Here is a 25,255-nt window from a genome sequence, read left to right on the forward strand (position 1 = left end):
AAAGTTAAATGAAAAGAAAACATATAAAAATATAATATTAAAAAATAAAAGAAAAGGTTCCCAACGTGAGTTGAAAAGAGGTGCTTGTGAAATATATTGTCGAGAAGTAGTTTTTTAAAGTAGCATTCAACAACTTTTGGTCAAAGTTCATTTCATTCAATTCTATGCATTAAAAAATGTTCTCTTTCTAGTAAGTACTTAATTGATATTGTGTTTGACCTAACTTCTCTTTAAAAATGTAGAGAAGTTAAAAAAAAAAAAAAGGGTCAAACGGTATCTTAATCTCCCACAATGGCCGTGTATAAGCAACTGAATTTGGGAGAAAAAATTGGAAAATAGTTAAAAATACAAAAATTGGAAAATAGTTAAAAGTTTTTAAAAATATAAAAATTGAAAAATAGTTAAAAAAAATCGGTGAGGTAGCACTCAACCAAGCAACACTAAAAAAAAATTATATGCATCAGCGTAACTAAAACATAGACAGACGGACATAAAATATTACTCTAAACGTTAATGTGTGTGTAAATATTTGCGAGATTGAAGAAAGGAAATAAAAGTATTTGGTATCATTAAATGACAGTGTGAATAAATTTTTTTGTGAGGTTGTGATGATTAAATAATATTGAAATTAAAATAATTGATAGTGTGTTTGACCTAACTTCTCCTTAAAAATGTAGAGAAGTTGGAAAAAAAGTCGGGTCAAGCGATACCTTACTCTCCCACAACGGCAATTTAGAAGCAACTGAATTTGGGTGAAAAAATTGTAAAATAGTTAAAAAAATAAAAATTATAAAAGTTATTAAAAATATAAAAATTATAAAATAATTAAAAAAAATGGTGAAGGGCAAAATGGGAAATTCATCCTAAAAATGATGAGGTGGCACTAACCACACCCCATCAATAGGAAATTACTAAAATGCCCCTTCTAGGGGCAAAATGGTAAAATCCTAGTGAATTTTCTTTATAATATAGTAAGTAGATATGAAGGTGTTGGAACACTAGTTGATTCTAGTGGAAGTTGGATAGAAAAATGCAAGGTAAGAACTAGTGTGTGTATGACTTAAAAATGTTCCACATAGGTGAGCCACACTAACTAGAAAGTGTTTATATAAGGGTGGGGTGACCTACAAGGATGTGACCTCCAAGGGTGTGCCCTCCAAAGGTACGCTTAGAAAAATATATATCACGTGTGATGCCGCCGCCGTCGTCCGGTCGGGCTGGTGTCAAAAAGATATATATTTTTTATCACTTGAATTGAGTATCCAGAATTTTCCGGATATATCCAACTAAGAAACATAAATGCGGTTGCTTAAGGATTAAGCTGACTTAATCCTTAAGTCACTCGTTTTTTGTTACGAACTCTACCTATAAAAGGAGAGCTCTCCCCACTCATTCTTTACACCGAAATTCACAGTTGATGATTCCTGTGCTTTTCCTCTCTTCTCCCTCTTTCGACGTATGTTGACGAGTCCTTCTTCTACTCCTTTCTGTCTCTTCGGTTTCGATTTAAGTGGTCTACGTACCATATAAAGTGGTTTTTTATCGAACGATTAAACCATATTTTTGAGGTGTATATTCTAAAACAATTACATACTGTACATACGTAATTGAACAGTGAACTGGGATGTTTTAACTTGGAGGTGGTGTTGTTGTTAGTCTACCTTGCACAAACTTCGTAAGTATCATGAAACGTCTTAAAGAGAGCGACCTGGTCATGACTCAACCCGATAATCTCTTCGGTAGTAGTTTCTGAATTTTTAAATACGAAAATAACAAAAGGCCTTATGGAAGAATTTGTTAAAATGAAACCAACTTGTCCAAGAGTTGAAGAGAAACTAAGAAAGAAACATGGTGAAAAGAGAGAGGAAAGAAAGTAACAATGGTGAACATAAAGAATGAGTAAATAGACAATTATTCTCCTAAAATTGTAAGTTACGTCAAATACCCTTATGAAATTAACAAAACTTTAATTACCGTCATGAAATTGCACAATATTAATCAATTTATGCCCTCCGTCAAATTCTTCTGTTAGTCAACATGACGTTATGCAAATACCCCCCTGAAGTTGTGCACTTATGTACAAAAGGCCCCCTGAACTTCAAAATTTATATTTTTTTTTCTTATCCATAACTCAAAAGATATTAAAGGCAGACAATTAACAGTTAACGTTAATACTTTAAACTATACAATATTACAATTAACATTTGGATCATTTATTACAATCCAATATATTTGAGATGGTTTAGATTTCATAGCAAGGATAAGAATATATTATAAAATGTAGAACAATCACAACTTTCTAAGGTTGTTCTAGTATTAAATTGTAGGCTACTATTGTGCTTTGGTACATTGGAAGGTGGTAGAAGAATAGGAATTCATCTTGGCAGAATTGTCTTGAATAATTGCTAAGGGTTTTTCTAGTTAGGAAATATACTGGAAATCTACTTTTGTTGGTAAGATGATTTTTATGTGTTGGCTTTGTCAGCTATGCCTGTTTCACCTCATCCAACGTAAAAGGCCCAGTGACATTGCTAGAATCCTCCATAGATAACCGACGGAAATCTAGTTCCTCCACCCTTGGCCGCTCCACATTGACTGCTTTGAAATGAGATGCAAAATGATTTAAAGACAATATCCCAGACATTTTGAACTCCCTCGACTTGAACATCATTAACCTAAATCAACTGTATAGCATTACATGGCCGTCTTGAAGACATAACCCCATGAAAAAAAATGTTTCCATCACCTTCTTTTAACCAATTCAATCTTGCCTGCTGCCAACATATGCTAGTCTGAACACGTGACAAAGACTGTAAATTCAAAGACAGGTCATGAAGCTCCACCATCTCCTCCTCCAAAAGATCAGACGTCTCCCCCTTAGTGTCTAGGGATGACATCCGCTCCTTCACCTCACGAATCTTCCCCTCCATATTTTGAGAATGTCGCCAATGCCACTCCTTCGAGCTACCTTTCATCAACTTTATCTTATCTTTCATAACAAAACCTCCCCATCCATTAACATCAAAAGAACACCACTTATCGCGAACAAACTGAGCATAGCCAGGGAAGTCCGCCTAACATTTCATCATCTGAAGTGGTCGAGGTCCCAAATTGTCTTCATCCACAAGAAGCACTAGTGAGACATGATCTAATAGACCACAGTGGAGGGCAACCTGAATACAATTCGGCCAGACAGAGCACGAATTAGCTGACAACAATCATCTATCCAAACGACTCATGGAGTACCCATCACCGTGGTACCAAGTAAACAATCTACCACATATCGGCGAATCCACCAAAAAACTGTCTTCAATAAAATTATTAAAAACATCTTGTATCATGTTGTCGGAAAGATGAACTACTCCCCTTCCTCTCATCCATGGAACAAACCAAGTTAAATTCACCATACAGACACCGATTAACATTACTATTATTAGTAACAAAAGACGTCAGCTGATCCCACAGAGCCTGTTTCGCCACCTAATCAGTGCTGATAACTCACCCTCTAATCACCAAAACATGATCAAAGCTTGAAGTAGACCACACATCAACCAATTGTGGTCCCATATAGTCAAAAGACCTCTGGATGCTCCAACCGAAGGTTGAAAGGAATATGTCGACGAAGAACTACCCCCAAATCGCCGCAATCACCACATCATCCACCACACTCAACTTTGATTCTTAAAGACATAACACAAACAACTTCTTTTCAGACACTAACCTCCATACCTCGTTTCTTTTTTCAAACTGACCTGACCCCCTCACATTATTAAAAACTATCTTCATTGAAAAGATCCTCCACCCCAATGCACACACCCACCACCAACTACTAACAAACATTCACGCCACCCCCAATCCCTCCTTGTTCCCCACTCGCCATCTTCCTCCTCACGTCCGCTCTAAGCTCACGCCTACCCTTCTTCTTCGACGAGTTAGCAACATGTCGCATTTTCCTTTCATTTGCTTGTTTTTTCAATATTTTTAAATTTCCCTCCTATCCTTGGCGGGCATCTGTGCAACTCTCTTCAAATTACGGGAAGAGTGCTTAATACCTCCAACATTCTGAGAATTATTCACCTGAGAGGAAGAAATAACTCCTTGCTTTGAAGCAAAAAGCTTTATTTAAATGTTATTTTGTGTATATGTAAATATTTTGGTTTGTCACTATCCCTATGTTATGTGAGTGACAAACATATCCTAATAGTGTGACGTTACTTATCATGATCATTCTCTGATACAGAAATAGTTGAATATTTATTTAAAAATTTAATTGTTTTTTTATAAATAGGACATGATGGATTGTTATATTTCCATGTCTATTTTTTCCAACACGTTATGCTCTCTCCAAATCCTTTTTTTGTTAACTTGGTACATTGGGTCCACTTTAAATTGTCTCCTATTAAAGTGTCTGTCTACACTTCTTGTCAACTTAGAAAAAATTCATTTCCCCTATGTAACTTGTAAGATTAAATGAATGTATGTAACTAATTAAATTTAACGAACTTATTTCTTACTAAATTTTAACCGTACTTATAAATGCTAAATAAATAAAACATGAAGTAGACTAGAATTCAACTTGAGTGGAAAGAAGAAGAAAAAAAGTAAACTTCAACACGTGGTATTTTGAAAACAAAATTTTTATTTACTGATATGATTTATTTACTGATATATATTGTAGTGTTTCTATTAAATATTTTGTATTTTATATCTCAAACATCATTAAATATTTGAACCGTACTCATTGCAGATTTTATGTATTTACTTCTGTGGAAGACAATTATTATGTATTGATATGATAAATTTTTGAAAACTCATTATTATTTTTAAAATATCAACATTAATGTAGTGTTTCTATTAAAAAATATATTTTATTTTATATATAACTCAGTGAGATTAAGAAATTAAAAGATATGTGAATAATCTATTTTCATATATCTGACATAAGAAGAGGAGAAAAACTTGTTTTCCCAAGTACGGTATGGTATAAGAGAAGGGAATAAACTGTTTTTCAATATTTATGTCATAATAAATTTGTCTTTTTATTTGCAAAATGACCATTAGACCCATAAGATTAAGAAGATTATAAGTTTTTTTTTTCTTAAAAAAGGATTATGAGTTTAACCGAGGTTAATTAAAAAAATTTGTTGGAGATTGATTTTCTTATAGTATAGTAAAACTAGATGAGGATGTGTCTAATATGAAACAAAAAAAAAATGTTCTAAAAGTTGGTCTTTATTATTTGAAATTCTAGCACACAGTATTAAGATGTTATATTCGATGTTCCAATACCTTACACACAGAAAACGGATGTTGAGGTTAATGTTTCAACATTACGCAAATAAGTAAATAATACGCAAGAAAATAAATGACAAGAAAGTAAATGACACAGAGGAGAGTTGTTAACCCAATTCAGTGACAAACACACCTACCCTCAAGGCTACCAAGCCACGAAGGAAATCTATTAGTGTAGTCTTTTATTCTAAAGTTCTCAGCAAACTCCTCGTTTACAACTGAAGACCTAGGACCTACCCGTCTAGACTTCAACCTAGGAACTCCTACATCTGATATCTCATCTCACTATCCTACAATCAATCATAGCTCCTATGATTATCAGATTTAAACACAAATGAAGTTACCTTCAAACACAAACTACAACCTTGCTTTAAAGCTTTGGTGTAGCACACGAGTTACAACTCAATAAACAGTCCTTAACCTGTGTCAAAAAGATACAAGAAAGGCTCACAATTAACAAACAGTCCTAGACTTGCATCAACACGATACAAGAGAAGAACACACACGACTCAAGCCCCTAACACTATTCTTTTAGAAATGACGGCTTGAATACCAGATGAGGTCTTGAAGTCTTCCTTATATACTTAAACAATATAGGCTAATTAACCTTGTTGGGCTTCAGAACAAAGTAGATCGTTCAACTGATCTACATAATACGAATCAGTAACAAAAAAGGAAAGTCCTAAGAAGTAGAAACATCTTTCGGAACTTCCAAACATATCCAATTATTCCCCAAAATATTGTCACTCCTTTAGGAATAAAAGCACAACTAATTATGTACAGATATGCGCGTTGCTTGGTCAGCAAGATATGAGAACGTGAATTCCTTAATAAGATAAAGCACACTTACAATCAGGCATAGAACAAGACACACTAAACCGTGCCAGGATGTTGGAACATCGTATCCAACATCACAAACATAGATATTTATTTTAACAATAATGCAACCAATACAAATACCCAACATTATTGTTAGTAAAATATGAATCGTCAGTACTCGCAATCTCATTGAAATCACTCATCATTAGCCCGGGCTCTTGAATACTACTAGCATTGTCATACCACTTAATCCATGTAGCACGTCTCTCATTCTCCCGTGGACTAGCATAAACCACTGTAAGTAACCATATCTCCCTTTGTGTTTTCATTAGCAAGTGGTGACTGATGTTCACCACCCAATTCGTTATTGATGTCACTTATCAAATGCACTTCCACCAAATCCACTTTAGTTATAGGCATATTTTCCACCTCTAATTGATAATTACGCCCACTTTTGTGCACATGCCCACTTGTAATAGTTGGAATTTGTTTAAGCGTGTATTATGCTCCTTAATAATAGGGTAACTTCCTTTGTTTTTTCCAATAGACGGTGTTGAAATATTATGTTCAGTGCTATCTAAACCATTTATTTTAGGCATATTATTCTAATTTCTTAGCCTCTTAGTTCAATACCAACCGTCTTTTTTTTTTGTTGCAAAAAACAAATGCATTGTCGTGTTTTTAGAGTTATTTTCGTAAGTCAAACAAAGAAGGAAAATAAGGAGAGAGGATAGCCACTTCTTTCCTGCAATCCTCTATATAAATCTATCCCATGAGTATTCATACTTCACAAATAAAAAGAAAAGCCTATACATATATTAACAGAAGCAAAATATTTAACAGAACCAAAATGAGCAAATACTTTCTCAAAATATTTTATCTATTGCAATTTCTTTTATTGCTTACCTCTGGATCCACTCATGAGTTCAAAAATACTACAATTGAAAGTGTAGAATCAAAGTGCATAGAGAGGGAAAAACAAGCACTCCTCAAGTTCAAACAAAGCATCGTTGACGACTCTTACATGCTGTCTACATGGAAGGACAATAACAAAGATGGAGACTGCTGCAAATGGAAAGGAATTGAGTGCAAGAAAGAAACAGGCCATGTGAAGAAACTTGATCTTCGTGGTGATGATTCACAATTCTTGGTAGGTGCAATTGATTTCACTTCGTTGATTGTCTTGCAAAATATGGAATATTTGGATCTTAGCTCTAACGATTTTCCTGGCAGCCATATTTCAGAACAAATAGGCTCACTTACCAAGTTAAAGTATCTCAATCTCTCAGAATCTTTACCTCGTGGGAGGATTCCTTATCAAATTGGAAAACTTTTAGAGCTTGAATATCTAGATCTAAGTGGGATGGTTTATGGTACAAAAGGAGAAATCCCTTCTCAACTCGGGAATCTTACACGTTTACGATATCTCAATCTAAGAGATAACTTTAATATTGTTGGAGAAATCCCTTGTCGACTTGGAAATCTCTCACAACTACAGTACCTTGATCTTGAAGGAACTTCTCTTACTGGAGTAATCCCTTTTCAACCAGGGAATCTTCCCGTTTTGCAAACTCTTAAACTTGATGTGTATTTGGATCTTACAAATGATAATATAAAATGGTTGTATACACTGTCTTCTTTAACAAGTCTTTCCCTGAGAGGAATGTATCTTAGTTTTGACTCTTCTCACTTGCAAACAATCATGAAGTTTTTTCCAAACTTAAGAGAGTTGAGGTTAGTTGAATTTGGTCTGATAGATAATGATGTCGCGTCTTTGTTTCATTCTCATTCTAACTTTTCCAATTCTCTTACCATCCTTGATTTCTCTTCCAATATGTTGACATCATCAGCTTTTCAATTCTTGTCAAATATTAGTCTTAATCTTCAAGAGCTTGATCTTTCTGAAAACAATGTTGTTTTGTCATCTCATTTCTATCCAAACTTTCCTTCTCTTGTCATCCTTGACCTCTCATATAATAATATTTCATCATCCCAATTTCCAGGTATCCGCAGTTTTAGCTCGAAATTGCAAAAGCTTTATCTAACAAGTTGCATGCTTACAGATAAAAGTTTTCTTGTGTCATCCACTTCAGTTGTGAACTCTTCATCTTCCCTTCTCATCCTCGATCTTTCCTCAAATATGTTGAGATCATCAGAAGTATTTTTATGGGCTTTTAACTTTACCACTAGGCTTCATAGCCTTGACCTCGTTGGTAACTCTTTAGAAGGTCCCATTCCTGATGGATTTGGGAAAGTGATGAACTCTCTTGAATATCTTTATCTCTCATATAACAATTTACAAGGAGATATTCCATCTTTCTTTAGTAACATGTGCACATTGCATACTTTAGACCTATCAAATAACAACTTGAGTGGTGAAATTTCTAGCTTGATCAACAAAAATTCAGGGTGCAATAGAAACATATTTACACATTTAGATTTATCTCATAATAGAATAACAGGTGCGCTACCTGAATGCATCAACTTGCTATCTGAGTTGGAGTATCTAAACTTGGAGGGTAATGCTTTGGAAGGTGAAATCAATGAATTACATCTCACCAATTTTTCCAAATTGCAAGTATTATCCTTATCATACAACTCATTATCCCTAAAGTTTCCCCTTAGTTGGGTTCCTCCTTTCAAATTAACATCTTTGAAGTTGGCATCTTGCAAGTTGGGTTCAAGCTTTCCAAGTTGGCTCCAGACACAAAGATACATAGTGCAACTTGATATTTCTGATACAGGGCTTAATGATGGTGTACCCGGATGGTTTTGGAACAACTCGCATGCTATGATATTAATGAATATGTCGCACAACAATCTAATCGGTACAATTCCAGATTTTCCATATAAGCTTTATGAAAGTTCGGGTGTATTTTTGAATTCAAATCAATTTGAGGGTAGAGTTCCATCCTTTTTGCTACAAGTTTCACGTCTTATGCTCTCCGAAAATAAATTTTCACATTTGTTTTCATTTTTATGTGATAAAAATTCACCAACAACAAACTTGGTCACTCTAGATTTATCAAACAATCAAATAGAGGGACAGCTTCCTAATTGTTGGAATTCTTTAAGCACATTATTGTTTCTTGATTTGTCAAACAATAAACTTTGGGGGAAGATTCCACAGTCCATTGGCACCCTTGATAAATTGGAAGCTTTGGTTTTAAGAAATAATAGTTTGACTGGTGAATTGTCTTCCACTTTGAAGAACTGCAGAAATTTAATGTTGTTGGATGTAGGTGAAAATTTGCTGTCTGGCTCAATTCCATCATGGATAGGAGAAAACATGCAACAATTGATAATCTTGAGCATGAAAGGGAATCACTTTTCTGGAAATATTCCTATTCATCTATGTTATTTAAGGCATATTCAACTTTTGGATGTTTCCAGAAATAACTTATCAGAAGGAATTCCAAAATGCATTGAGAATTTTACATCATTGTCTGAAAAGAGCATCTATACTGATGAAACTGAAAGTCAAATATATTCGACAAGGGAAGGCTTCACTTACCTTTATGGTTCTAGTTTCGAGCATTACGTGTTTAACACAGCTATATTTTGGAAAGGTATGGAACGTGGGTTCAAGCATCCAGAGATGCGTCTTAACAGCATTGATCTTTCAAGTAATAACTTAACAGGTGAAATACCAAAAAAGATTGGATATTTGGTTGGATTAGTCTCTTTGAATTTATCAAGAAACAATTTGAGCGGAGAAATTCCATCTGAAATTGGAAATTTAGTTTCACTTGATTTCCTCGACTTGTCAAGAAACCGTTTCATTGGTAAAATTCCTTCCACTCTTTCCAAGATCGATCGGCTAGAAATTTTAGACTTGTCAAACAACTCTCTCTCCGGAAGAATCCCTTTTGGCAGACAATTGCAAACCTTAGATCCCTCAGGTTTTGAAGGAAATCTTGATCTTTGTGGGGAACCACTTGAAAAAAAATGTCCCAAAGACGCGACGACAGTAAATCCTCAAGGGTCAGAAATTATGGTGAAGATGACAATTCAGTTTTCCATGAAGGATTTTACATGTGCTTGGGGCTAAGCTATTTCACAGGTTTTTGGGGATTATTAGGGCCAATACTACTTTGGAGACCTTGGAGAATTGCTTATATAAGGTTCTTGAACAAATTGATAGACTATATATATGTATTGGTGGCAGTCAATGTGGCAAGGTTCCAAGTGTGGCTCAAAAACTAGAAGGTACATAATGCTAATGACCTCTTCTTTAAGTTATTAGCTTTTACTTTTTTTGTTGCATAAATCAAAAATTAATTTGATTCGGAAGATGAAATTGTGTATTTGTTATAAAGAAAACAGTCATGTTAACATAAAATTAATTTTTGTTATTTACTAATTTATTTATTCATACACAGAGACAAATACCGAGTCAAGAATTAGGTTTACTGGATGTGTCAAAAAGTTTTATGTTGTCGGCGTGTATAAATTAAATCCAGTAATTATTTAGTTGGGAATATTTTTAATTAAATTTATTTCATTACGAACATTCTGATCACTCTAATTTTGTTCCTGGATCACCAATAATGTTTGTATTGCGCTGTAAATTTTGCAGGTTACAGAATCCTAGTAGCAATTGAGAGTTGCTGGCCTCGAAGGAAAAATATTATGTTGTATTAGAGTTCAAAGTATAATGACAAGCAAAATCATTGTTCGATAAAGCTTGTTAGTTCTTTCTTGAATAATGTTTCTATTAGAGATGTAAAATTAGGTTTTAGTTGGCCGAATTGGAAACATAAATCTTGATGTAACAATGCTCTCATATAAATAATATTTTCATTTCACTTTTTTTTTTTTTTCTCAATTATGAATTCTATTAAGAGTTGTAACATTTCTCAATAATCTCGCCATTATATCTATTTGTATTTTTCCGCTGATAAAAGAAATTTAGGGGTCCTTGTGAATTTAGCTAACTACTAGAATCTCTCTTTTTTCCTTGTGAAATTATGAATTCTAAATCATGGGTTAATAAAGTGACAAGCTATAATAATTTAATATGATCTACGCAAATGGTAATTCTAATACATAATGTAAATAATGATAGATTCTGTGTTATGGTTTGATTTCCAAGATAGATTTGTTTGTCTTTGTAATGCTTGATGTTCTGTGTTTCAAACTTTGTGTTTTTGTGTTCTGGTTTGATTTATGTGATGAGTTTGCGTTTGATGTTTAGTGTTCTGTGATCGACAAGAAAATAAAATCAAAATTGTGATTTTTTTTGTTTTCTTTGATTATATTGTATTCTTAAATCATTTGTTGCGGAAGTACCTGCAGGTATGGTTCAGAAAACAGAGTCACGGGCGGATTATCATACGAGTATATCCGCAGTCAAGTTTCCTGCGGTTTCGAAAATTCTCACGAAACAGTTACCCACGAAGGTATTAGCTGGGAACCTAAATCCTTAGCAAATTCCGCAGGAAATGGTCTTCCTGAGCAAACCTTCCCAAAATCTGCAGGTATTTCCGCAGGAAAATCAAGAGCTTCTAGTAGTGGTTCTGTTGGTAGGGATATTGCATAATATATAAAGGGACCGGGGTTCAAACCTGGACACCTCATTTATTCTCTTCAAAAAATTAATTTCTAACCACTAGACTACTTGGCTAAAAAAAATAAAAAATTTAAGGGAGTTTGGACTCGAGGGATCACATTAATAATAATGGCGAGGTAAAATTTTAAATTAAGAATAAAGAGTCGGGTATGCTGATGGGAAGAATGATATAGTAGTAAGCGTGAGATCTATTGACGAGTGCAGATTCTAAATGTTGTAATGTTTAACGAAAGAATGAGAAATATATACATATGCCAAAATAATATTTTCAATGATGATGAGGAGTTACTGTTGTATGGTGATGATTTAGGATGAGGTACTCATAGGAAGCCAGATGAGTTGGCTATCTCCGATAAATTTTCTTCATTTTCCACCTAAGTTGGTTCAAATATTATCACTCTAACTTTATAGTACTCTTAGTCATTTACTTAACATTTTTATAATCAACTTGAAGTTTTACATTGCAAACTTACAGCTTAAATTTTTGGTTTAATTGTACTTTTGGTCCCCTAATTAATTTGTTGTTTTCATTTTGGTTTCATAACTCATAAAATCAATGTTTTGGTCTCTAACCGTTAACTTTAACCTCAAATGTCTATTGTGGACCAACCTTGAGAGGGGTCCATCATAGATCATATTAATTATTTTAATTTAAACTGTTTGATTAATTTTTTTTAAAAAGATGACCATTTGATTAAGCAAGTCATTTTATCTAATGGTGCACCATCAACACCTAATTTTTTTGTACCTTTTCTTCATCTTCTTCCATACTCCTCTTCTTCACCTTCATTAACAACTTCAAACATTCATCAAAAAACTCATATTAATCTTGAAAAAACCCAGATGATAAAAAAAACATTGTAAAATACCTATTCACAAATTTCGAGCAACCTTATCTCATTCAATTTTTTATTTCAAATATTCAACATAATAACCTCACAAATTTTATACAAACAACCAAAATCTCACAATTATAATACAAACCATCAAAATAAAATCTCACAAATAAAACCTTGAAATTTGTGAAAAGGAACAGAATAATGGAAAAGGAACGCAGCAATGGAAGGAACGCAACAATCAAATCTCGCCGGTTCATGCCCATAAAAAGAACAACCCATTCAAATCAAAAACCTCTTTTGTCACCACATTCTCCACCTTCAAACCCCCAAGATTCTTATTCTCCCCATCTCCAAAAGCCTCAACCACCGATCACCGCTAAAGGTTTGTTACGAAAGATCGGTGCCGCACTGTCAAATACATCATAGGCTGAGATACCACGGTTCCAGTAACTGCTAGGACCATCACCGGAGCCGGTGAACGGTAACCATTTCCCAACGGTTTCGGTAGCGAGGTCCACGGACATAACGGCTCTGTTTCGTAGGCAAAGGTTTGTGATGGTATTGATTTGGGATTTTTGCTGGTTATTTGAGTATTTGTGAAAAAAGGGTATTGATTTGAGGATGTTGTTGTGTTGTTGTAGGAAGGGAGAAGAGAGAAGAGAAAAGAGAATGTATTGTTGCTGTGTTGTCGTGAGGAAGGAAAGAAGAAAAAAATAATCTAGAAAAGGTTGATGAAGATTTTGCAGAAGAAGAGAGAAGATGATGAAAAGTGAAAAAAATTAGATGTTGATGGTTCATGTAAAATATAATAGACATGCAATCAAATGGTTAAAATCAAATCAAAAATTTTAGACAATTAAAAGGGACCAAAACGTTAATTAGACAATCAAATTGACTAACAAAGCAAAACAAAAGGGACCAAAACGTTAATTTTACAGGTTATGAGACCAAAATGAAAACAACAAATTAGTTAGGGGACCAAAAATCCAATTAAGCTTAAATTTTTATATATAAGATGAAATTATGTAGTATTTGATTTATCTACTAAACTTTAATAAACATGGAGCCCCATAAATTTTGTTGAATCTACCTGAGTGCATGTGTCTACTCACAACTAAAATCAAACATGAACATAACATAAACATTCATGCGATATAGTAAAAGGTACATTAGTTGGACACTATATAAAATCTGGATCATTTTTCATGGCCTCCAAAATCTTGTAAGGAAGACACACTTCAAAGTCTATACTACCTTCTTCTACACAGGAAAGACACTAATCTTTCCATTTTTTTTATTTGCATCGCCACTCCGAAGAGCCACAGGCTTCCCCCATCCAAAATCACAACCGTAAACATTGAACCGTGGAGAACTACTGATAACCAATGAATTACTATTGGCCACACTACCAAGCCTAATAAAACTAGGCGTTTTCGACCAATTTTCATAATGGTTCTTCAACTTCTCCATAGAGTGTGAAGCAATCATCTTGTTCATCTTCGTAGCACCCTTACCGAGCCCACCATCCTTTAATAACTACCCAGCTTTCATTGAAACCCCACAAATTATAACAGCATTTCCAAAATAATCCTCCGGTAATGGTGAAACAAATCTCGATCTAACACCAGTTACTACCATATAATGAACTTCTTCTTGTGGGTCAAATTGATTTGAGCGGACCACAGAGCGCCAGAGGTGAGTGAAAAGCGCTTGTAAGGAAGATATGTTGTTTGTTCCGGCCTCTGTGTTTGCTTTTGATTTCAGTTGCAAAATTTTCTGCTTTGTGAAATGGAATAACCTCTCTGGTGGATTGAGTTTTTCTTTTTCATCGTCATTAAGGTTTTTATCCATTGTAAAAGGAAATTGAATAGGCAGTTGAACGGAATTTGGAAACCAACGTTCAAGTGTCGGCATTTTTTATATTTGAAGGCAACCCTTTGACTTACAGATTTCAGCCCATGAATTGATGAAATGCCAAGTGGACACTCCGTCAACGGCGACATGATTGATTGTAAAGCCAATGAAGATGCCATCAACTAACTCTGTTACTTGGACTGCAAGCAATGGCTCTGATGTCCCTTCATAGTTTCTAACTCCGTTAAGTGGAAAAAATGAGTGGAGAATAGGAGGAAGGTAAATGGGTTGAAGGATGTTGGCAACAGTAATATCCGTTGCAGCGGCATGAACAAAGAGTACACCTGCGTTGTTACATTTTAGGTAACACGAAATAGTGTCTTCATCGTCGTCTTCATGTTTTGTAATTTTGAGACGCCCGCAAAGGGTGGAAAAAATGCAAGGGTGGAGGAAAGAGAGGATTTGAGTTGGTGAATTATTTGGTTTGATGTTTCTAAAGTTTTTTGGGGGTGGTGATAAAGAAGGCCTTTTTGATTGGCTCCAAAGGGGAGGAATTGGAGATCCCATGGGGTCAAATGGATTTTTGAGTCACAACAAACATTGTTATTGGGTGCATAGATTTTAGTGGTGGAGAGGACTTGAACGACACTCGTAGTTGGTTTAGACAAAGTGTGATGATGAAGACATGCCAATGATTTGTAATAGTTGATATGATTGTGTGATTTCATGTTTTTGAACAACGATAGTTTGGTTATAAAACTCATGGTAGTGCGATATTGGGATTCTGAAGTTATATGTCATTGCCAATGATAGATATATATTGTTCTGCTTTTAAGCTTTATGTTCTTTCCTTATCTTTCCGTATTACAAGTTATTAGTGTACTACTACTATATAGTAAGTAATTTTTGTATGAGTATGAATAAATTATCTTTTGAGTGTAAGTTACTTTCCGAATTCTAACACAAATTGATACTTTAAGAAATATATTTGATGAACATATGTGGTGGTCGAGTCCATTGTCGTATTTAGACATAGGCTAGCCACTTGTTGTATTCCGTGTGAACTGTTTATTTTTTTGCTGTCTTTTCGGTACTCCTTATACTGAGAAGATTGTTTTAGCACTGTTATTATAATCCATTTTTGCTTGACTATACTGAGAAGGTATATAGGACTTGACTATCTTGTCGGTGTTCGAACAAGAACAATAGTAAATTGCTTATTTTCTGAATTAAATCTCTTTAAAGGAAGTTCTTTAAAGAACAACAGACAAAATGACATACTATCAAGTTACAACTTACAATCACTTCATACATAAAAAAACTTACAATCACTTCTACAACAGGGCATAATAAATCAAATTTTAATTTCTAATTTCTAGATCTTCAAAAATAGCGGGTGCAGCAAAGCTATTACCAACATCAGCAAAAGTATGAAGTCCACTAGTTGTCAAACCCCATCTATAATCTAGTAAAATAATTTTATAAGTATGTGAGAAAGAATTGTTACCAATAAGATCAACGATGTGTGGTTCAATGACTTGATCATATGTTACACCGAGCGGAAGATATTCAAGTCACTTGATGATGTTGATATTTTGCGAACATTCACCGAAAGAGGTCTCAGAAAGGGCATTTACCTCCTAATTTTATTTAGCACACTATTGACAGGTTATGTTTCATCTCTCTTATTTCAAATTGTACTTTAATTGTCAAAATGACAAACCTCTTTTATCTTGATTTATGACTATTTATATATTATGTCACATGTGAATTTGCGGTTAAAATTTTGCCCAAACTCTTTCTGTCTAGATAAATGGTGTTGAAGGATATATGTGAAGTGAAGGTATTTATGATATAAGATTTTAGTGGCGCTTTATGGTGAGAAAATGGGGCAATTAAAAGAAGTAGGGAGATTATATTCAACGTGGTGGAAAGATTAGATGATTATCCATAGAGGGGTAGGTGTTGGTGCCACTTCATTTTGTGGGACGGATGCACGGAGGTAGGGGTGTAAGTGGTTTAGATAAAACCAATGAAATCGAAAACCTAAACCGAACTAAACCGAAAATGTATCCGATCTTGTTTGGTTCGGTTCTCGGTTTTTAATTTAGAGATCCAATGAATCAATGAACCAAACTGATGCTATCCTCACTCCCCATTTTAGTAATATTATCCCTCCTCACACACACTTATGATTAATCTCAAAATTAAAGTCCAACATAAAATACTCCTTAATTCATCCACTTTCTTCCATCATCATCTCATCTCATCCCTCACGGTCTATATCATTTCTACTAAAAAAGAACACTAGCCGTCGGTCACATCTAACTCATTGTTGTTATCGCCTCTGAGATCGCCCATCTCTTGTTAGTTTTTTCATGTTAGTTATACAAAGTAGTTTGAAAAACAGAGAACATGAAAAACAAAGTTCTATGAAATATTTGAGCATGTTGTATGCATGAAATACAAATTTGTGAAAATATAAATTTTTTTTAATTGTATTTTCAAACAAACCGATCAACCGAACTGATCCAAACCGATTAGTTTGGTTTGATTTCTTTTTCAAAAAACAGTAAAAACTGAACGAAACCAAAACAATGAAGATTTCATTGATACGAACATTTTTTTACCAAAAACTGATCCAAATCGAACCGTTACACCTAGTTGGAGAGGGACCGATGTGTGACCGTTTCATATACCTCTTTTGACTTAGTTTAGATATGTCCGGTGACAGTTGCGGAGATGTACTCTTGCACATGCTAAATGTAAATTATTTGTTTTCAAAAATCTATATCTATATAATATAAATTTATGACCCATTTCATAGACTTGAAATGAATTACTATTGTTTTGGTGTTGCCACATGTCCCTTTCTTTTTTACAAATGCTCTCACCATATTGATCCTCACAAAATGCTCTCACCACAATCATCCTCACATATTTGTATTTAATGTTCATGTATAAAAGGAAGTTTTACAATATCAAATTCTATTACTTGAATTTATATTAGAAATCAAACATTTCGAATTCAAAAAGTACAAATTTGAATCAAATAATTTTTTTTTAATAATCAAATAGTTTAAATTAAAATTCTTTCAAAAAAGATAGTTTGAATTAAAATATTTGAATTCAAAGATTAAAATAAAACAATTGATTGAATTATTCAAATTTGTTTTTTTATTAATAATAACGCATAATAGTGTTTATTCAAAAAAAAAAAAAAACATCAAATAATGTTAGACATTTCTTACTTTTTATTTTCGTAATAATGATATTTATGGTATTAGACAAATTATTATTTTTTTAACAAAATAGTGTTTCAATTAAATTTCTTATTAAGTGTGTTTCTCTATTCCATTTTTTTATTTTTGAGTGATAAAAATTTAATTGCTCATTATTAGCGTGCCATTGCTATGATATTTTCTCATTTTAATCACTCTAAACACCAAATTGAGCAATAACTTTCGTCCTGCTCTATTTCAATTTTCGGTGTTTATTGCTCATTAAAATTTACGTTATTCTATTTTCATTAATTGCACACTTATTATTTATTTATTTTTTGTGAAAGGAGACCTTAAGTATTTTTAATGCGATATATTGCACACTTAAGTTATTCTATTTCCATTAATTTACGTTATTCTATTTCCATTGATTGCACACTTATTAAGTGACATTTCTCTATTTCAATTTTTTTTTTGAGCGATAAAAATTTAATTGCTCATTAAATGCTATTTCCATTGCTATGATATTTTCCCATTTTAACCGTCCATTATTTTTCAAATTCATATCGTTTAAAAATAAAAAAAAATTATTCCTTCAGAAAAAAGTACTCCGTCACATTTTAAATGACATAATTTAAATGACATAAAATAAATAATATAAATCGGTAACAAAAAAATACTCCGTCACATTTTAAATGATATAATTTAAAAATATGCATTGTTTACATAATATAATTTGATCATATTTTTGTACTAATATATAAAGATAAAATATAGCATAAAATGTTGGATTCGTCTCGATTAATATTTTTAAAATACCAATTTTTCATATTTTTTTAATAGATTATTAAAGATGTTTACAGATGGAGTAATATAGACCGTTTCATTAAGCAGAAGTCTTCAAAATATCTTCGTAATTTATTATCGCCGAATAAAACAAATAAAAGGCTTTAATGACATTGTTTATTTTGTTTTGACATATTAATGACGTTGTTATTACTACATTAAAATTAGTACACCTTCACTACCAAAAAAATCAGTACACCTTTCGTCTCATTTTTATTATGATTATAAAGCAAGGATGTTAAATTTTACTTGACAACATGAGCTATGTCGTTTTGTAACCAAAAAAAAAATGAGCTATGTCGTTTTCACAATTAACTAATATTAGTCAAATTATTTTCTACATTCATGAAAAAATTATACATTTGGTTTTTGAACACATTTACAATTTTTTACACATTTAAATAAAAAAAAAATTAAATAGAGATGTACATCATGAGTATTTTTTTTAATAAAGATGCACATCATGAGTATTTGTTTCCCCTAAAAAAATCATGAGTATTTTTTTTCTTTTTAATTTAATCATACAAATTGTTGATAATTAATGTACAATTTAATTGTCAATTACTACATCCATAGAATTTTTTTTGTGATTGCTTCATACATGTTTGCTATAATATTGGTATTGAGGCTCACACTTTTTACACCATTTTAAGTTACAACTCACAATTTTCATATCACTGCTATACATTGTGCTTTTTGGTTTCAACATTCTCATTCATTTTCGAGATTCATGCTTTTTGGTTTCAACATTCTAACTCAATTTCGAGATTCATACTAAAATTTTGAAAATTTTCTCGAGATCATTCTTTTATTTTATTCATTTTTACTTCTTATTCTCATTTTTTTCTTCTTAGATCTAAGTCTTAAGACCGGATCAATTTCTAATATTTTTCATAGGTACAACAATTAAACAAACTTCTCTCTGTTTTTCTTTGTCAATTATTCTTGATCATTATTCACTTTCTATTTAGTTGTTGCAGAAGTGGATCTCAAACGTTGAATGTGATGAAAGAATCAACAAATGGTGTGAACCGTAAAGAAATTGGAATAAACACTTTGATTAGAATGGATGTATTTTATTAGTTTTTTAAGCAATGATTATTCTTTTGTACAACTATTCATCTAATTAATTTTAGAGATATAACCTGTTTTGTAAATGACAGATATTTCACATTTCAAACAACAGTGTTTCTATCGATTAATGATTATGTTATACTTTCAACTTTGATGTGCAACTACGAAAAAATGTTGTAAGAATTGTCATATGTTCATTACGAATTTTTTCTTAATATTATAATATTGATAAGATCTTAATTGTATATTATAGAAATTTGTTATTCAACGAAATTAATGAGCTCCAAAATACAATTATAGATCTTCTTTTTAAGAGACATGGAACATCACGGTACAATGAGTTCACCAGTACAGGGGAATCCAAATTTTGGGTTTCTTCTTGGAAACCCTTCCAATTTTCATCCAAAAACCCCGATTTGGTTCCCCTTTGACCCAACTAGTAACTTAGTAAAAATAATCTCTTCATGGGATATTTGCACATAACCATAAATAATCTCTTCATTGGAAGCAAAATAATAATTTTTTTGTCAGAGGGGTCAATTTGCTTGATTATTATAAACTTCATGGGATATTTGCACATAACCATAAAGAAAATCCAGATTTTTTTCTGGAAAAAAAAAAAAAAAAAAAAAACAACGTTTCATATGAATTCCGGATTATATATTCCGGAATGCATCAGTCATGGCTGGTGGTTTGCACCACACTTTTTTGTCGGTGGTCAGGTAAAAAAAATGTGGTAAAATGCGTTTTTTGACTGCATTTATGGTCTCCCAACCGTTTTTGACCCACCCCTCCCTATAAATAGCCTTTCAAGCCCCACCATTTCTCACACCATCCTCTCCCACCCTCTCCCCCTCTTCTTCCTTCTACAACCATGGTTTTTCATCGTTGGCCTTTCATAGATAAGGGCCTCGTTGAAAACTTTCAGGGTTTGTATTAAAGGTCAATGAGGATGGAACCGCGCTACAACGAAGCGCAGTTCATCTGAGGGTCATGTGGGTCAGTGTGGTTCTTAGCTTGGCCTGTCTGGGCGTAAGTTTGAGCACCCCCCATCTCCCTCAGGGGGCATGTTTTCTTCTTCCCGCCTCCTCCGGTTTTCCTCCAATAGGCAAACTACCGGTATGTCCCATCACATACTAGTGGTTAGGCTCTTAGGAGATTAGAATTAGGCTCATAGGAGATTAGAAATAGATTTAGGATCTTATGTAATAAGCTTAAAAAGCTTGAAAATTATTGTAATGTATTGTTCATATATTAATAAAATGAATTGTTTTTATGTTGGTGTCTTTTTATTTCTGTTTTTTTATTTTTTTTGCATTTTATTTTACGAATTTTGAAGATTAAAATTGCAAAACTTCTGGTAAAACATTATTCCGGATTTTCAAATCCGAAAACATCTGCAAAATTCTAACAATACCATCCGAAAAAACGAAATCCGGATCAGGGATAAAATTAGTAAAAAATAGGGCACGCGAGGAAAGACAGAGGATGGGAAAAATAATAGTCTTTTCAATATTGTATCGATCACAGCCATGATACCTCAGTGGATTCCAAACTGACGACATACCCATTAGCTTCTCCATCTTTTGTTGGTTGATTTTTAATCGTCAAAACCAGATTTCAAATTAAATCATCAATTGACAGAGCAAGACATAGTAATAATGAGATGAGGGGGTGTTTTACGGTTGTCGATGAACAGTCGGTGTCTTGGGATGCTTCGTAGACGAGGTTAAGGATGGTGTGGCTGGTTGTTTGAAAGAGAGAAAACAAGATGTGGGTGTTGGAATTTTAAAACCAGTTGTACCGGTTGCCAATTACATGGTTTAGTGAATATAGTGACATGGCATATTTGAGTGAGTGATTGAAGGCGAGTGTTTCAGCGACTGATGCTAGCATTGCTCTTCATCAATTTGTCTTTAATATTTCCATATATAGTGTGTCGTCTTGCAATGAATGAGGGTTGAAAGAGTGCTTAGTCTGGCTGGTTTTATACGGTAGCTGATTCGTTAATTGGCCTTCAGCACTAGATTAATCACTTTGAAGTTAATCACCTACTTAGTTCAAATCAAAGACTTAATTAGGAGTTCGTTTAATGGTTAAGATAAGAGAGATGAGATACAATAAACTATCATATCATATCTTAATTTAGAAAAGCAAATGAAATTGTACTTATAACAGACTTCATAACCACAAATACTTGCCAAGAAGTACAAATAAAGAGAAAATTCCTCCCCAATACTCCTTCAACCAAACAATCACTTAAACTAAGAAAAACAATAACACCACAATAAGAACTAAGAACTAAAGAAAGAAACCTTGTTACAATACGATAAGAGATAAGGGCAAATAACACCACCATTAAAGAAAGAAACCTTGTTACAATATGACAAGACACACCAAAACCCGATACTACGACACCAGTAACAAGAAAACCAAACCAAAAGACTTAAACCTTCCCGACAGATAAGGGCAAAAACCAGCAAAAGCAGTCCTGGACACAAATAACACCACCATCGGCGTTCCCAAGTTATTATATATTGAGTGATTGACACATTGTACATTCTACTTCTTCTCAGTTTCTCTACCAAGACATGACATAAATCTACTCGATAAAATGTAGGGAAATATGCAAGGATGATATAAGCTTTTATAAATTTCAATTCCGACAATGATTTAGTGTTCTCATCCCGAAAATAAAACTAATTTCAAGTCCTGAAAAACATAAAATAAAATAAAAAGACTAAGCAACTTTTCTACCAGCCCAAACTGTGCCCCTATCACCATTCTTACTCGATTAATCAAAAACCATAATCGGATTAAAAAGAGTGGTATCCACATCCAAGTCATTATTCCTAACATTAAACTTGTAATCCAGCTTCTACTATCATTCCCACTTAGGAGGCCTTCCAGATACACAACTACTAAAATACAATATACTACAACATAGTATATAGTAACTATAAATATTTCTACAGACTCGCAAGGTATAAACAATATATCACTCAAGATCTCAGAGTGTGCTCCTCTCAAGATTCTGGTGCTAACAATTTCGGAAGTGGTCCAGTCCATATAGGGCTTTGCTCTGGCTTCAATTGAGTCCCCGCTAGTGGACGGTGAGATTGTTCATCCGAATTAGTCGGTCCTTGGACCGGATATCAAGTTTCAAAATAAAAAATAAAAACATCCATCTGTATTCTAAAATAAAAATCTCTAGTAACAGACTAACGTTCATTATTGAAAAAAACCAGGATTCATAAGATACCGAAATCAAGAACCACAAAGCCTACCTAAATAGTAAAGTTGTTCATAGTTCAGCTAGAATATAAATTGCTACAGCCTCAAAGAGAGGCCATTTGAGATATAAACAAAGATTTTTCCCTCAAACCTTTTATAAACTTCAGCACAAGCCATTAGCTATACATCCTTTTATTTTTTGTTTTTTCAGAGGTATCAATATATCAATGCAAACACAATTGGCATTAATTTTCAAACCATATATACTAGTATGACCAATCTATCTAAGAGCTGAGACAAGCTACCAACAAGCATCTAATCTAATGCATTAATTTTTGAAATGTCAATGAAATATCCATCTATAGAGAAATAAATAAACATGGTTCAACCTAAACAATTATTAGAAATTAATTTCTAGACTTATTATGGTTATTTTTAACTAAAGACTAAACTTCAACACAAACCTTGCATCATTTTTTTGGGTATCAGGATAAGCATGTTGTATTTCAAACTCAAAAAAAGGATCACAAAAAACAGAAAGGATGTTTCAATATTTTAGATGTTTGAACATCCATGCAAAAAGCAATACATATGTACAAATAGATTAACATGGTGGTAACCATGTGCTAACCAAGCCTAAACTTCAGCACAAGCCCTGCATCAATTTCCTTTTTCGAGATATCAATATTTCAATGCAAGCACAAAAATATAAGAGGATCACAAGAAACGGAGGGACCTCACTTCACTACAATAAGGATAAACACATATTCATGTAATCACATGTTTGCCTTGCCCAATCTTAATCACAAAGTCAAAATACAGATTGTTGGGTCAAGATTGGATAGTCCATATATGCATCAACGAGAATGTGTGAATGCAAGCAATCATTTTACAAAGGGAAAGGTGATTTCAGCTTAGGTATAGCACTCTAGTTGCACTTTTTCCATAATAGACAATCATGTTATGATGCACCAATATAACTAACATTCATTTCCAAAGAGAATATTAAGCAAGATAGAACCAAATACAATGCCACAAATCCAGAACTCCAATTGGCAATCCATGCAATCTCAAAGTATCTAAAATCAACACAATACATGTCAGATCAAAATATTCATTATATCATAAACTACACAAATCAATTTACAACCGATAAAATTTCATTAACTGTCAAGATCGCAACAAATGAATCTAATTACGAAATTCAACTACAAGAAAAAACATCATATAAAAAATCAAAAATCAATCAACATCCATATCAGATCAAACGATTCATTATATCATAAACTACACAAAATCAATATTCAACCAATAAAACTTCATCAATGGTCAAAATTGCAAGGAAAACAAATCCATTCCCAAACTCGATACTACTAGAAACAACCACATGCTCCAATTCCTTCCTCTTAACATACTCATTCAAAATAGCGATCTTAGCAGTTTCAAATGCAAAATAACCCAAAGCAGAAAAACAATCACTATGAAGAACCTTCGGACGCATTCCTCTTGTCAATCCAACGAACCCTTCTTCCTTCAAAATCTCCCTAACTGTATCCTAAACCCCTCCGCACAAAGAAAAATTGCATTCATATGATCAAAAAGTCTTATGAAGTAAAGTAACTAAACTCCTCATGAAAATTAAGCAAACTGATACTTAATTCAATTAATGCCTAAAAAATATAGTGCTTTATAGATCACTGCATCAACAATCTTATACTTAATTCAATTGATCCCTAAAATATTGCTTCTTTTGTGTGAATAAACTCAAAGAAAAACATGTTGCATTATAAAATGTGAAATTGTTTTGTCTATCCAAATTAGGAGAAAAGAATTGAGGAACTAATTGAAGTTGTCCAATTATGAAATGAAATGCGGTTTTGTGGAGATGGATTTTTGTGAATCAAATGGTAATTCTGCAAGCAGAAGCAACAGTGTATATTACAAATGGACATTATGAACAATTTGAACATAGATATTCCACAAATGGTTCCTACTCAAAAGAAGAAAAATACAAAATGATCGACGCAAACTGCTTGTATACCAACTTTGCAAAATCAGTCAAAACACCAAGTTAGAAAACAGACTGTTCGGTCAATTGATCAAATGGTCCATATATGAAACACCATGAATTTGCAACTGCAAGGAATTCAATGTAAAAAGAGAGAGGTGATTTCAGCTTAGATATAGCACTCTAGTGGCACATTTACAATATACAATCCTATCATGCACCAATATAACTCAAATTTCCAAAGAAAAATCCACTTATATGATTAAAAAGCGTTGCAGAAATCAAGTAACTTAAATCCTCATAAAATAAAGGAAGATAGAACCAAATATAATGCTCAAATCTGAGAATCAGTAATCCATAGAGTCAAAAAGTATCTAAAATCAACACCATTCATGTAAAATTAAACAATATGTATCTCAAACTACACAACAATTTTTAACCTATAAAATTTCATCAATGGACAAGGTTACAACAAATGAATCCCTTTCCCAAACTA

General features: G+C 33.1%; 1 protein-coding gene and 1 pseudogene across 1 annotated transcript; one reads left to right on the plus strand and one right to left on the minus strand.

The window, feature by feature from the left end:
- Nucleotides 1-6,902: 6,902 nt before the first annotated feature.
- Nucleotides 6,903-10,930, plus strand: LOC25496043 (receptor-like protein EIX2). The gene is made up of 2 exons (XM_024785858.2): nt 6,903-10,320; nt 10,691-10,930. The coding sequence occupies exon 1, from the start codon at nt 6,962-6,964 to the stop codon at nt 10,160-10,162; it is 3,201 nt and encodes a 1,066-aa protein (XP_024641626.2). The 5' UTR covers nt 6,903-6,961; the 3' UTR covers nt 10,163-10,320; nt 10,691-10,930.
- Nucleotides 10,931-13,782: 2,852 nt separating this feature from the next.
- LOC112422752 (uncharacterized acetyltransferase At3g50280-like) lies at nt 13,783-16,737 on the minus strand (annotated as a pseudogene).
- Nucleotides 16,738-25,255: the final 8,518 nt, after the last annotated feature.

This window comes from Medicago truncatula, chromosome 6, assembly GCF_003473485.1.
Source record: "Medicago truncatula cultivar Jemalong A17 chromosome 6, MtrunA17r5.0-ANR, whole genome shotgun sequence".
NCBI classification, from domain to species: Eukaryota; Viridiplantae; Streptophyta; class Magnoliopsida; order Fabales; family Fabaceae; genus Medicago; species Medicago truncatula.

Excerpts from the sequence above, each read along its gene's own strand:
- LOC25496043 (XM_024785858.2), top strand. The coding sequence starts at position 6,962 with ATGAGCAAATACTTTCTCAAAATATTTTATCTATTGCAATTTCTTTTA.